This window comes from Sander vitreus, chromosome 16 (assembly GCF_031162955.1).
Source record: "Sander vitreus isolate 19-12246 chromosome 16, sanVit1, whole genome shotgun sequence".
NCBI lineage: Eukaryota > Metazoa > Chordata > Actinopteri > Perciformes > Percidae > Sander > Sander vitreus.
Genome location: NC_135870.1, coordinates 5,685,430 through 5,699,874, shown reverse-complemented (window position 1 = coordinate 5,699,874; position 14,445 = coordinate 5,685,430). Strand labels below are relative to the sequence as shown.

The window sequence follows — 14,445 nt, the reverse complement described above, 5'->3', positions numbered from 1 at the left end:
GGAGGAGAAGAGCTCAATGAATGTTTCGCTGATGTTCTCAGTGATGTACCGTTTTTTGATTACCTTCGTTTGAACACTTTTTTGTACAGTGATAGTACCTATATAAAGTAGGCTAGATGTATTTTCAATACTTTTAGAGGAGGTAATTTGACCATTTTTTTGTTGAAAAACTATATACTATTCAAAACAGAGTAGCCTACCTATTTTTATATCTGTCTGGAGGGAAAACTTGATAAATGAATCAAATACAACACAAGTAAATGCCTTTGAGCTTTATAAAAATGCACAGGAACAACTTTAAAATAAAATTACAACAGCTGTTAAACCAATGACTGTATCATTGTTTTTATACAGCTGCTGTTATACTCACTTCCCAGTATTTTTTGGACTGAATGAATTTTGTCCAACCAAGGCGTCCGTAGTTTGAGTCACATGAATGGTTTGTTGTTGTCGTGACACAGGAATAACATGCAGCTAGCTTACATACTTAACTGTATTAACGCTAGATTTTTGGTGAAATTATCCGGTCAACAAAACGAAGCGTGTTACATCTCAAAATCCTCTCGAAAGGGTGATAAAAAAGGACGATAATTGAGCAAGCGGAAGCGTCTCGGGTTTCTCTGTTTACGCTAATGAGTGGTGAGATAATGTAACGTTAGCTTGTTTGCTGTGCTTTTATTTACACGTCCAGATTTGTTTTGGCTCATATTCAGATAAATATGTACATCGGCTTCTTTCTGTTTCCTTCAGCTGACGTTAACCGATAAAACACGATGCTTCGGTGGTTTCTTGGTGGTCGAGAAGCTCAGGGTTCAGCGGAGGTAAGATGTAACGCTAGCTAACGTTACCTCAGTAAAGCTAATATTTAAGGCTAACGTCAGCTGTTAATCAGCTTGTCTTTTTGATCATCTCTATATTATTCCATGGTATATCCATATTGTATTTATGGTAATATGCTTTGGGCAAATACATCTCTTTGTAAGACTGTCGACCATTGGTGGAAAGTAACTAAGTACATTTACGCATGTACTTATACTTGAGGTACTTGTAACGCTACTTTACTTTTTTATTTACATTTTTATGTTACTTCATGATTCAACTTCACCGCATTCGAGGGAAATAAGACAGGTGCAGTTAATTTGCAGATGGAGATTTTAAAAACATATAATAAGTATAATACGATATATTGTTTAACAGAAAATCAAACCACCCAACAGTAAACAATTAGTAAAATTAGCTCTACTGCAGCTGGCTACAACATTACAATGCTGCTTACATTGTTGCATAGTGAGTTCTTTTATTTTGATACTTAGAATACACTTTGCTGATAATACTTGTGACTTTTACTGAAGTAAGATTTGGAAAGCAGGACTTCTACTTGTAACAGAGTATTTTAAATTGTGGTATGGATATTTTAAAAAAAAAAAAAAAAAAAAAAATCAATACGATTTGCGAATATTATTTTTTAAAGTTTAACTAAAGTTCAATATTGTCTGTGTAACAGATAAAACATGTCATGGAACATTATAAAATGATACACCATCAAAACTGCTCTATATCAATGAAGTTCCCTCACGGGAAACATAAAGGTCTTTTGATTTTGATCTTTACGCGAGGAACATGGATATGAATTTCTAGCGTGATATCACCAGCGTTCCAAGTGATTTGTAACATTATTCCAGCATTTATCTTATAAAAAACAGTACATATAATAATAATAATAAGAATAATAATAATAATAATAACAGGAATAAATAATATGAAACACCAAACATTCAACTAAATATTGCACATTCACGATTAGCTAATCACGTTCTTTCCAATCGCAATTTGGATTTGAAAACGATTAATCGTTCAGCCCTATGTGAGATGTCTGAATACTTCTTCCACCGCTGTTTCAACTTGTCAAATTGTAAAGAGGCCTCTATTCCCCTGGTCAGAAAACAACATTTTTCACATCAGTATTGATCAGATATGTATGTATGTTTGTATACATATATTTCTCTCTCCCGTCATCTTTCAGCATCAACTTCAAATGTAATTTTCTAATTTGTTCTTATAATACCAGACAAGTTGACCATCTCATCTTCTTTTTTACAAAACAAAACAATGTATGTACTCAGGGTTCAAAATTAGCACCACCCACCAGCCAAATGCTAGTAAAATGTGTGTGGCCGGTAGACTTGCTTCACTTGCCAACCAAAAAACAGTGACAATCTATTGAGTGGCTGGTTAAATTTGAACATTCACTAGCCATTTGGCTAGGGATTTAACGGTATGAAAATGTAACCTCACGGTTATAGTGACCAAAATTATCACGGTTTTCGGTATTATCGCGGTATTCTTAAAAGTGTGTTCAATATGTTCAGAAAGCACTGATAGGCCTACACAAGCTGAAATTGTTTCAGGAAGTGTAACAGTGTTTATTATATTACAAAAATATAGGCAAAAGTTGCCCCCTTTATCAAAAGGGCAACTTTTAACATCAAAGGTGTCATCTCCTCCCTCCGCCATGATTCCAACTTCAAGAAACGCACGTTGGACGCTACGCAGTGCGCCTGCGCGGCAACTTCAGGAGACTCGGATGAAAATGGGAAGGATAAAACACACGGTTTCCACACCGTGGTAATCCACCGTGATAATAATGATATTTTAAATGAAAACAGTAATTGTTATCGTCAACATTTTTATCGTGGTTTACCGTTACACTGGTAATCGTTACATGCCTACGTTTGGCTGGTGGACAAAAAAGTTACTTTTGAACCCTGCATGTACTCGTTCTTACATGCCAAACTACATGTTATCAAGAGCTCGCTTTGGGAAAAAATGGTCCTCATATTTAAATCATGATGTCTAAATAGTTTCTGATTATGTCTAATTCTTTCCTGTCATTACTTTCATACATGTATTTTGTTCTTGTGTGTTAGTGAACTATTCTGTTCTTTTGCACTTTATATACAGTTAAGCTGTTTAGTCCAGTGGTTCTCAACCTTTTAAAAGGTCACAAGATAAATTGGAGGAGTCATGAGATTGTTAGTCACGTTGGAAAGAATAAAAAAAACTAAGTTCTGCCACACACATTGCTATTTATTTAGCAGAATCCTTGTTTCTTTGTTAAATATTGGATCATGTGACCCCTTTGGGCTTTGAAAATAAAATCATCTAAGAAGTTTAGAGCGGGAAAGTCAACCAAAAAGGCTGGGAACCACAGCTTTCATCTTTAACAATGCACTGAATATAATAAGTGTATCATATAGTTTAAAGGTATATCTTAATCTGAAAAGTAATCGTGGCTGTCGTATAAGCGTAGTACAGTAAAACGTACAATATTTCTCTCTGACATGTAGTGGAGCAGAAGTATAAAGTAGCAGGAAATTAAACTACAAAGCCCTTAAAATTGTAGTAAGTATAATACTTGAGCAAATGTACTTTCCACCACTATCTGTCCCTGCTCTACACTCTTTCAGCCTGAGTCCACTGTCTACCTCTGCACCTTAGCCTGTTTGTCTCACTACTTTCCCTCTTATGTCTGCAGAAAAGCTCCGTGTTGTGCATCGGAGAGGAACAGCCCAAAAACTGCTTCACTGAGCTGCAGGTGCTGAAAGGACATTTTGACATTGTTCGATTTCTGGTGCAGATTGATGACTTCAGGTAAGCAGACCACAACCCCCCCTCTTCCCCTTTTTTCCCCTCTCTCTTTCTAACCTCTCTCCTCTCTACCCTTGGCTGGCCTCCATCCCTGTGTGATTGACAGTAGATCCTCACCTACAGAAAACTTACAGAGCATGACAAGAGCCCAATCATCACCACTATGTGATTATGTGTGTGTGCACAGTACAGTATAACCAAAGCCCTTTAATGCTGTCCATACACACACACACACACACACACACACACACACACACACACACACACACACACACACACACACACACACACACACACACATAAAGGTTTTGCACCTGCTCTCCACTCTGCGCTGCTTTGTGGAAGCATGCTGCACACTGGCACGGTAGAGTGGGTCTGCATAAGTGTTCACATTGGGATTTATAACAGAACTAAGTGTGTGTGCGTGCGCGTGCGTGTGTGTGTGTGTGTGTTTGCTTCACGCCTGGTCTCCTCCAGTAATAACCTCCTCCTCTGGGTCTCGTCCTCTCCGCACACAGGTCCACAGTCAGGGGCAAAGGCCAGAAAATTCTCTCCAGATTGCTTTTGAAGTCTGAAAATATATCCTTGACAGTTCCTCTCTTCTCACTTTATCTCTTTTTTTTTTTTTATCCGGTCATCCTGTCTGTTGATTTTGGGAACAGGGAGTGTGGATGGTTCAGGGTCAGAGGGCAAGTGAAGGTGGAAAGCCCCTGGACAGATGTTTTAAAAAAAAAAAAAAAAGATTTCTCAGGTGGTGATGGACCTACGGGAAATGATTCCTCCCACAGATAGAGATTAACTTGGTGTGTTTGACTACGTCTAAGATGAGGCCTGCCAAGTGCATTGAAGTATTTTTGTCACGTATGAGTCTACTTGCAAAAAAGAACTCGTACCTTTTCACTTATGTTTTCCAGATGTGCGTCAGCAGGCGACGATGGCCTTGTTTTAGTGTGGAATGTTGAGGTAATATGCTGCAAGTTGATTATTTCAGTGCATTGTAAAATTGCACACAACACAGTGGCACTAATTGCTTTTTTTCCCCTTCTGACTGGTAGACCGGGGAGAGGCTGCAGGAGCTGAGGGGCCATTCCCAGCAAATAACAGCCATAACCACCTTCACCTGTAATAATGGACTCACATCGCACACCTCGCTCATCACAGCCTCCTCAGACCGAAGTCTCAGTGTATCCTCATATCAAACTACACAGCAAAGACGCCTACATTCAGACACACGCTAAAATCATTCCTATGTTATCGTTGTGTTTGTAATTCAAACTGGATTTCCCTTAAACTGATTTGTCAGCTGTGGGACCCTGATACAGGCAACAGGGTTCAGACCATTTCAGATCTTCAGTCTTCTGTAAAGGTAATTGATAAGCCCCCTTTTGGACATTTACCTTGTTACATAAATGTAATGGTAGTTTGCATGTGGGTCTCATGTCTGAATAAGTCACTTTTACGTCAAAGTCACAATGCCAATGTTACTAGGTCGGACCTAATAACGTTTCCATAAGGCACAACACAAGTCTGAATTGAATGCTGTCAGATTGACATAAAAGCTACAGCAGCACGAGGTAACACACGAACATTGTCAGAAAAATAATCGACTTCTATTATAACGACCAATTAATTGTTTCCAGCATTTATTCAGGCAAAAACAGTGAAAAATGCTACACATTTGCAGGTTACAGCTTCTCAAATGTCATGAGTTGCTGCTTCTCTTGATCATATATAATAGGAACCAAATTCCTTTTTTGATTTTGGACATTTGGTCAGACAAAACAAGACATCTGAAGATGCCACTTTGGTCTGCAAAGTTGTGATTGGCATTTATTTCATTAGTGATTAATGAAGAAAATAATTGCCAGATTAATTGATAATTAAAATAATGGTTAGTTACACTGCTAATATCTAGTAGTACTTCAGGTGAGAATGCGATCCGACCCAAATACAGGAAGTGATCCAAAAAACTTTTACTAGCCTGCAATTTCAACCTTGCACACAATTTACAGACTTCTATATGATTTAAGGGATGATAACTTTCAGATCCATAAGCTGTTTAAGCACACATCGCTGGTCGTCTGTGTTACAACACATCATCATCATCATCTCTCTCTCTTCTTCACTCGCTGTCTGTCAGCTGCTCACATTGTTCGCCTTCTTCTAAAATATTATAAACACTTAAAGCAGAACCAGAAAACCCAAGACGTTGTAAATTTGGTGTTGCTCCATTAATTTTAAGACCAGAAGTGTCGGGGGAGTTTTGGATATTCTGTCCAATAAACAAGCGACCGTTTCGATCGCATGACGTGTGTTTACAGTGTTTGGTGCGTTTGACAAAATGCAGTGTGAAAGCAAACGGGACCAAATGAAAAATGCAACAATGTTGCAACTTCGCACCGAGTCTACCGAACTATAGGTGTGAAAGCGCCCATAGATCATTACTTTCCACCTTCCCTAATGGTCCCGTCATGTCTGGATAAAGCCGTAAAAGTCACCTATGTCTGAATGACAATCATCACTTTAACAGCTAGATGAAGCCAGCGATGTTACATTGTCCATGTTTGAAAAAGTGGTCCATTCATATCAATCCTCCTGGGCATAGAACTACCAATTGGCACTGGGTAAGTAAAGGAAATCAGTTTTGATGACAGCTATGGTTTTTAGAACATGTGGAATAACTTATTTTAAGCATTTATGTTATTGACTTTGGATAATGCTTGTATAAAAACTATAGTGCTTGTAAAAAAAGTGGCCGTATGAACAATAGATGACAACGCCTGACTGGCCTCGTCTCGGTTGGCTGTTTTCCACTCTGCTTAAGTTATGCACACAAAACAGCGCATAGTCATATGCTAAGTATAAGGTTTCATCTCTTTTAAGCCAACAACTTGAGAAACTGCTGTTTATGTAATTTTGAACGAGTACACAATCCAATTTTCCTACATCTGCTTTGTGCAGGTCAGTGTTTCATGTTACACCTGGTTTCTGTATAAACCATTATTCCCTTACAAGAACAAGTCTGAAATGCATCATGCAAGCAAATATTTTTTATCTTAAAAAAACAAACTGAAAGTTTAACAACAGTTATATCTGCAGAAATGCTCCATACTATACATACCAATATAGAGCATATACAGGACGCCTTAGTCCTTCACATTACATTTTTGTGTGGATATTCCAGTCATCCAACTTTGGGCAATTAAGTTTTGATTGGCAATATACATAACATACTAATTACATGTTTAACTCTAAAGGTTATTCTGCTAGTTATGATTTAAGATAAAAATTGTAATTGCCTCCTCTTGATTAGGGTTAATTGCAGCATCAATAGGCTAATTGTATTTGATTTATGTTCTTCGCTGATAGTGTGTGTTGTGTGTGTGTGTGTGTGTGTGTGTGTGTGTGTGTGTGTGTGTGTGAGAGAGATTACATGTATCTCATGAGCTGATACGTCTTTGTGTCTCTCTCAGTGTTTGCTGGTGCTGGAGCGGCTGTGTGTGTGGGTCTCCGGCGGGGAAGAACTGTGTGTGTGGAACAAAGACTTTCAGCTGCAGTGTCACAGACAGAACCACAGCGACACTGGTGAGGAGAAACAAAAGAAAAAATATCTGTCACAATCAACCTCTCATGTTGATTGTTGCACCGACTATGCTCACCCCTGACACTGCTTTTTGCACACAAACTGATTAATGTTGTCATTGTGTTTTGGATTTTAGGAATAACTGCTTTGATAGAGCTGCCCAAGAACTGCATAGCAGCTGCTATGGATAAAGAGATTGGTATGAGAGGGGTTTTGATTGTTGTTCATTATGTGCAAATAGATACAAACTAAATGGCTCTAAAGAATGTTGACCATTATATTTCCTTCTTTGCAGTGATCTACAGGCTGACATACTCTACTGATTCCTCCCTGTCAGTGGCTGAGATCCGCTGTCTGTCCGACCACCAGGACAGGATTCGAGCTCTCATCAACGTCAGTGGTCAGTCTGTCAGGAAACGCTGACTCATCTTTGAAAAAATGGTTTCATTCAGTTTTTGAGATATTGAGAAATTGCATTGGTTCATATGACTTTAGCTCTGTGTCTTCCTTAGACGGGCTCTTTGCCAGCGGTTCCCATGCGGGCGAGTTGATCTTATGGGATGCGATTGATTGGAACATCCTGGCCTATGAGCACATCCTGTGGGAGGAGTCACAAGCTTGCACCCAGGCCGAAATACGCTTGGCTGCTCCCAAACCCAGTGAGATGTCAATTCAGCATCTGACCACCAATGGAACGGTGAGGAAGACAGCATGAGTGGATGCACCTATTGGGTATCATTTAAAATTATTAGTATGTTGTTTTGTTATCGTAACAACACTTTTTATTGTGTGTGCTTTGTAGCACATCCTCGCAGCTGTGGGCAGCGGTCTGTATGTGTACAGCATTCTGACCAAGACTGTGGTGGCCTACAGGAAAGTGGCCCATGACTCTAATGTCTTACACACCATGCTGTTATCTGACAGGTACGATATCAGTTCCTGTCTCCTACGGGCATCTTCCACTGGGCGCGTCTCTGCTACGTTCCGGCTGTGTTCCGCTTTTGTTCCGTCCTCCGCCACGCACCATACCACACCGGGAGCCCCTCAGAGGAGGAGCGTCTTGCTGCCCGACTCACAGATTTTATTGTCTGTCTTTACAAGTACTTTACAGAACAAATACGTGTTTATTACGTGATTATTAGCGCAACACCTGAAAAGCACCATTGTTACTCTCTGCTCCTCACCACGGGGCTTCTCAGGTGCTGCGAACAAATCACTCCGCCCAAGTAGCAGAAGTAGCAGTGCTTCGCCTTTCTGAGAATATAGTTCCCAGTTTGTATACGGTTAGAAGATGGCTGTGTCTCATGTGACCTTGTTATTTGTACACGCTGTGACTATACAAATCACAACATGTAAATAGGAAAATGTTGGCGTTATTTTGTCACTTATTGGGAGCAGTAGGCCAGTTGGAGCCGGTTACCTCCAGGATCTGGAGATAAGAAGGGAATAATATGGACTTATCTTTTTTTTAGATTATTTTTTGGGCATTTCCGCCTTTAATGATAGGAAAGCAATGAAAGGGGGAAGACATGCAGGAAATCGTCCCAGGTCGGACTCGAACCCTGGACCTTCTGTGTCGCGGCATGAGTATATGTGAATATATGTGCGTCCACTCTACGGACTGAACTATCCTGGCCACCGTATGGACTCTGGGGGACACGGTGAATAAGCTAACGTCCCAATAAGTCGGCATGTTCCTTTTAAACAAAACAATCTTAACCCCTTGTCCTTAGTTGCATATCTCTACCAGCTGTGACCAGTTCAACCTAAGACCGATTTATTTTTCATTTTATTAGAATATTTGATTATAATATTAGAATCCCAAACACTTAAAATGGTTCAGTAATGTGCAAAAAGCAAATATTATAGGTAAGACTAAAGAAATAGGCATAGTTTTGTGTATTATACATATGTTTATGTTTTTTTCAGTTAATAATCTGGCAAACCTTCAGGTTTATCTTGCGACCCTTAGTGTGAGTCCCGACCCCTGGGTTTGGAACCACTGGTCTAAACTGAAAAGTTCAACAAGCATGTAATCCATTTTTCATCCACATGAGTGCGCCACTGCCCTCCTTCTTTGCTTAAAAACTAAAAACAACCAGTTTAGATCATATCAGCAGTTTGAATTCCTTCAGTGAAGCGCAGAACTCCTGTTAACGACTCAAATGGCTCTTTAATGGCTCCGATTTAATAAAAAGGTGGTGTGAAATACAATCGCATGCAGCAAGCTTACTAAATGTGGTTAAAGATCGTCACAATACCGTTATTAGATTTTTTTTATTATGATCTTCTAAATCAAAAGCGGAGTACTTTTAGTATTTAGATTATGCTGTCTGGATCGTGGTGCACCGTTTTTTTTAAAGATTATTTTTTCCGCCTTTAATGGATAGGACAGCTAGATATGAAAGGGGAGAGAGAGGGGGAAGACATGCAGGAAATCGTCACAGGTCGGACCACGCCCTGTACAATATTAACCATCATTTTTTATGTACAAAAGGAAACAACTAACATAAACAGTTACTTATTTAAAGCTATAGTGCGTAGTTTCTGTCTCCCCCATGAGGAACTCTTAAGTAATGACAACAACACTGTCAGCGCATCCACATGATACAATATCTTCACCGGACGACACAATCTTCTGAACATAGCCATACTGAGAAATACAGAGAGAGTTGTGTGGAGCTGATGGTCTTAGTTAGCTTTGTAGCCACTCATTTGGTAATGGCTTGAATGTAACGGACGTTTAATATTATAAAAAAGTTACGCACTAAAGCTTAAATTGGTTTATATTGGTGTCTTGCACCAACTAGTGCTCATCTTTTCTAGGCTTACAAGACACTAGATGGCAACAACTAAGAAAAAGATCATATGGCAAATCATAACATACAGTTCCATAAATTAAAAAAGAGAACATTTTATAAGATTACATTTATGTAATGCAAGTTTCCCATTATGAAGGATACAGTGCTCGCAGTCTCAGCCAGCATGCGTTGTCTATAAATCCCACCAAAATAAGTTCAAAATTAAAAAAGCCAACTCAACATAAAACCTTTTTTTTTTTAAAAGGACTCTTGAGGTCACTATGTTGAAAAGGAAACACAAAATTAAATTCTTCCTCAACTACATCAAGATCACAAAAAATATAAACGCACAAAGCCTTTATATCTGCCTGTCTCAACCGTCCCCAGGACCTCTGTTTTTTCTGTAAAAAATTTTGAATATATGATTCTGTTTAATTAATTAATCATTAATTTGAATGTCATTTCTCAGCATTGGCTTATTCCAGATATCCTGAAGGTCCACATACATTACAAACATAAGGAGTCCTGCAAAAAAGCAAGAGACTGTGTGTGTCCTGGTCAATTCTCTTCTTAGACATGTGTGTTGAATACACACAGTAGGTACTGCTTGTGATAAAGCTGCCGTTAGACTAAATGTTGGTGTGACACTGTCTCTGTTTCAGCGAGCTGATGTCCTGCTCTGAAGATGGCAGTGTGAGGATGTGGGAGATCCAAGACCTGCCTTTGCCTGCTGAGCCAGCCTCTCCAGGTGACACATACACACTGGATTCCATTCCCAGTGATAGATCACATACATAAGTATAAATCAGAAAAGTTCAACGACTGAGGAAAATTGCCTGCACTCAACTTGTGTGTGTGTGTGTGTGTGTGTGTGTGTGTGTGTGTGTGTGTGTGTGTGTATAGTTGATGTTTGGAGGTGCCAGTAATGCAGTCCAGATGTGGTATTGTGTTTATCAAAGGAAAGTACTGTACCAGCACTCAGAGAGGCTGTGTTTTCTGCTTAAGTGGGGTAGTCTAAAGTTGAGTTTGTGTCTGTGTGGTTGCGCTGTCTTTGATGGTCTAGCTGTTTGCAGTCAGTGTGGAGCTGTGGTGATTCTGGAGAGTACACTCAGGCTACATTACTTGCTAATCATCACCAAAGGCCAATTATTTGTCTATCACTTGTTTAGTGTCTCCAGGAAAATCAATGACTTGCATATCCTGTAGTCTTTAAAAATAAAACTTTTAATATATTTCAACCTGGTGTATTTGCCAGTATGGAAGGGGTCGCAGTGACAAATCTTTATGTAGTTCCCCACTGCTTGGGTTTCCAAGCTTTCCAGCCCAGACTCACTCTCACTGCTCTCGGTGTTGTTTTGCAGCGGCAGCAGGCAGCTGTTTTTCAGAGAAAAAGCAGCAGCAAACAGCAGACAAACAGTAAGAGACAAGCTGGTGAACATAGTCTAGCTTTGAGCAGCTAAAGAGACGGATATTTCCCTCAGGAGTTGGTAGAGACCAAAAACAAAGCTAAAAGAGAGAGAATATTGGACTTAAATTCATCTGGTGGCCACAAACATGACTCCAAATGAATGATATTGTTTCTCCCTAACTGCTAGATGTGTAAATAGGCAACTGTTTGCTAACAAGTTCAACATATCAACTGAAAAGGTGACGATACGTTAATGTTGTGTTTACAACTTGTCTCCTACAGCTCTCCAGAAAACACGATTTTTACATAAGTCATTTCCAAAGCTTGCCGCTGAGTTAGATCGAAATTGAACAACAAAGTTGACATCTGAGGAATATTGATAGAAATTGATCCATTGTTAGTATAAAACATGTTGAGTAGAGCAGCTTTAAGTTCGGTAGTTTCACCCTCAGACATTCTGATGGATTTTCTCCTCTAATGATGTAATTGCTGTTTTTAGCCATTCCTAGAAAAATATTTTATTCATTAGTAACCACCCATTGCCATAGTATAAGTAACAAGAACAGGATGCACATGATCTATTTTTTGTATTTTTTTTTATTGTCTTCTCTAATCAATTTTTTTTTTTTCTTCATTTTAAATATGAGTCTTTCCTCTCTGTCCAATACACCAGGGCTCTTTGGAATGTGGACTTTCGGCAGGTCAAACAAACAGACCGGTCCTCAGTCAAAGAAGGTCATGGACGTCCCAAACATCAGGACGCTGGAGTTGACGGGTGATCTGATTGGACACTCGGGGGCAGTCCAGGTACGATCCCAATGATGTCCGAACGTGTGTTCTACTTCAAAACAGTATCACAATAGTGCTTTAACACCCCCCCCTTTTTGTGCTTGTGTCAGATGTTCGTGAGCTTTAGGGAGAACGGTTTGGTCACCTGCTCGACAGACCACCTGCTGATTCTGTGGAAGAACGGAGAACGGCAGTCCCACCTGCGCAGCCTGGCACTTTTCCAAAAACTGGAGGAGAATGGAGGACTTTGACCTTCAACCCTTGAACTGCAGCCTTAAATAAAGCAGAGATGTGAAGCTGCCTGGTGACGTTGGTTTCAAAAAGGGACGCACCGATCCGATACTCACTCAAAAAGCTGGATCGGGTATCCGTGACAATGGTGCCGATCTATTCAAGTCAATTCTTTATTATTAGTATTTTAATAATAAATAACAATTCAGTAAATGCATATATATGTATGTATTTATTTGTTTCATTTTGTTTAACAAAGTTAGGAAAGCAATGTGTAAGTCAAGCCAGATATTGCCTAACACGTAAAAGAATGATGTGTCACTTCCACACCGTGACACATACAGCTCATTAATGAAACACTGGTATTAGATCAGTACTCGGTATAGGCCGATACCCAAAGCCCAGGTATCTGTATGTATCAGGACTGAAAAAGTCGGATTGGTGCATCCCTAGTCTCAAATCATTTGACTTTACTGTAAAGATTGTTGTTTGCTTTTAATGATAATGTAATGGTTGTTGTTTGCCTTGAAAGTATTTAGCTTAAATTAAAAAATATAAAAAAACTCACTGAATACCTCATCTCAGAAACAAACAATTTGCTTCATTTTTATTTCCAGCCTGAAGTGTTTTCCCGCTGTGATGTTGTGAAGTCAGGTGTCTTGTACGGGACGTTCCCTGTCAGGGCTGAGCAGGTATGTTATTGGCTGCTGCTGTCTGAGCAACCACAGTCCTCAGCTTAGAATAAAGCCTGGAAACACGGGCTAACAGCTAGCTACCATCACCCCTAAAGCTCACTAATTGATATCTTACATTAGTACTGAGCCTGACTTAATGTCCCGCCCACAACACCATCTGACTATCTGTTACTGTGTGTTATGTTGAAACTTTCTAATTTATTCAATAATTGCTTCAAGCATTTAAACAAAGTTTTGTGTTGAGTTTGTAACATTCCAAAATCAACTGCTAATAATCGGTAAAGGTATCGGCCCTGAAGAACCAGTATCGGTCTATCTTACATCCTGCACATACCCCCAGTAAACCCCCAATTTGTAGTTTTCATGCTTCAGGTTAAACAAACAACACATATTGTGTTAATTAGTGAGCTTTGGAGGTGCTGGCAGATTTTTTTAAACTTGGTACAGGGCTAGCTGATCTCCTCCGCTTCCAGTTTTTATTTAAGCAATGCTATCCATCTCCTGGTTGATTGATCTTCCCGCCTAACTCGTTACCAGAACGCAAATAAGTGTGTTTGCTAAAGTGTCAAACTATTCCAATAAATTTGTCGCTGTCAATTCATGTAACGACTTCATATTTAAAGAATGCTTTAATCGTCTCTCACGATACATTTCTGTGTTTGACAGAGAACATCAAAATAAGACATCATAATCCAGAGAGCAAACTAAATTCAACTTTTCAAACAAACATTTTAAGTCTGATGGAAAGCTTTTTTTTTTCACTACTATGCATGGGGCAGTATAGTCTTTTAAAACACACATTACAGTTCTCATGGCCAATATTTGTTTTTCTTTGAAAAATAATTTGTTCTGTATATAACTGTCACTTTCTAATTATTGTTCTGTTTATAAATGATAGAAAACAACACAGAATTGGCATGCAGCCACGGCCATCAGTGTCAGAGATGAAAGGAAATAGAGAAATAGAGAGGAAATAGAGATCACTGTAAGTAATGAAGGCTCATTATTACATAACAAGCTGTTCTACAATCTGGTTCTGCCTCAGTAGACTCAAAGCGAGGCGTTCAGCGACTGGCTGTCATCCGACCTAATTGACATCCTCACATTCCAGTCACTGCTGCTCACAGAAAAAGGCATGTTTGTCAGCCTTGTCAATATTAAATCTGAAATATTGAAAGCATCGCTATCTTTGTTGAATAGAAATCTTCATTCAAAAATATCTTCTCATGATCAGAGATAGCAGTCATTAAACATTTAGAGGTGGGGCCACATTCCAACTCACTGTAGACC

The 14,445-nt window shown here is 39.3% G+C and overlaps 1 protein-coding gene across 1 annotated transcript; it reads left to right on the top strand.

The window, feature by feature from the left end:
• Positions 1-415: 415 nt before the first annotated feature.
• Positions 416-14,441, top strand: wdr41 (WD repeat domain 41). The gene is made up of 14 exons (XM_078271132.1): positions 416-639; positions 751-821; positions 3,536-3,651; positions 4,563-4,611; positions 4,704-4,832; positions 4,952-5,014; positions 7,122-7,233; positions 7,368-7,430; positions 7,527-7,631; positions 7,744-7,928; positions 8,034-8,155; positions 10,695-10,780; positions 12,114-12,247; positions 12,340-14,441. The coding sequence occupies exons 2-14, from the start codon at positions 774-776 to the stop codon at positions 12,478-12,480; spliced, it is 1,353 nt and encodes a 450-aa protein (XP_078127258.1). The 5' UTR covers positions 416-639; positions 751-773; the 3' UTR covers positions 12,481-14,441.
• The last annotated feature ends 4 nt before the right edge of the window (positions 14,442-14,445 follow it).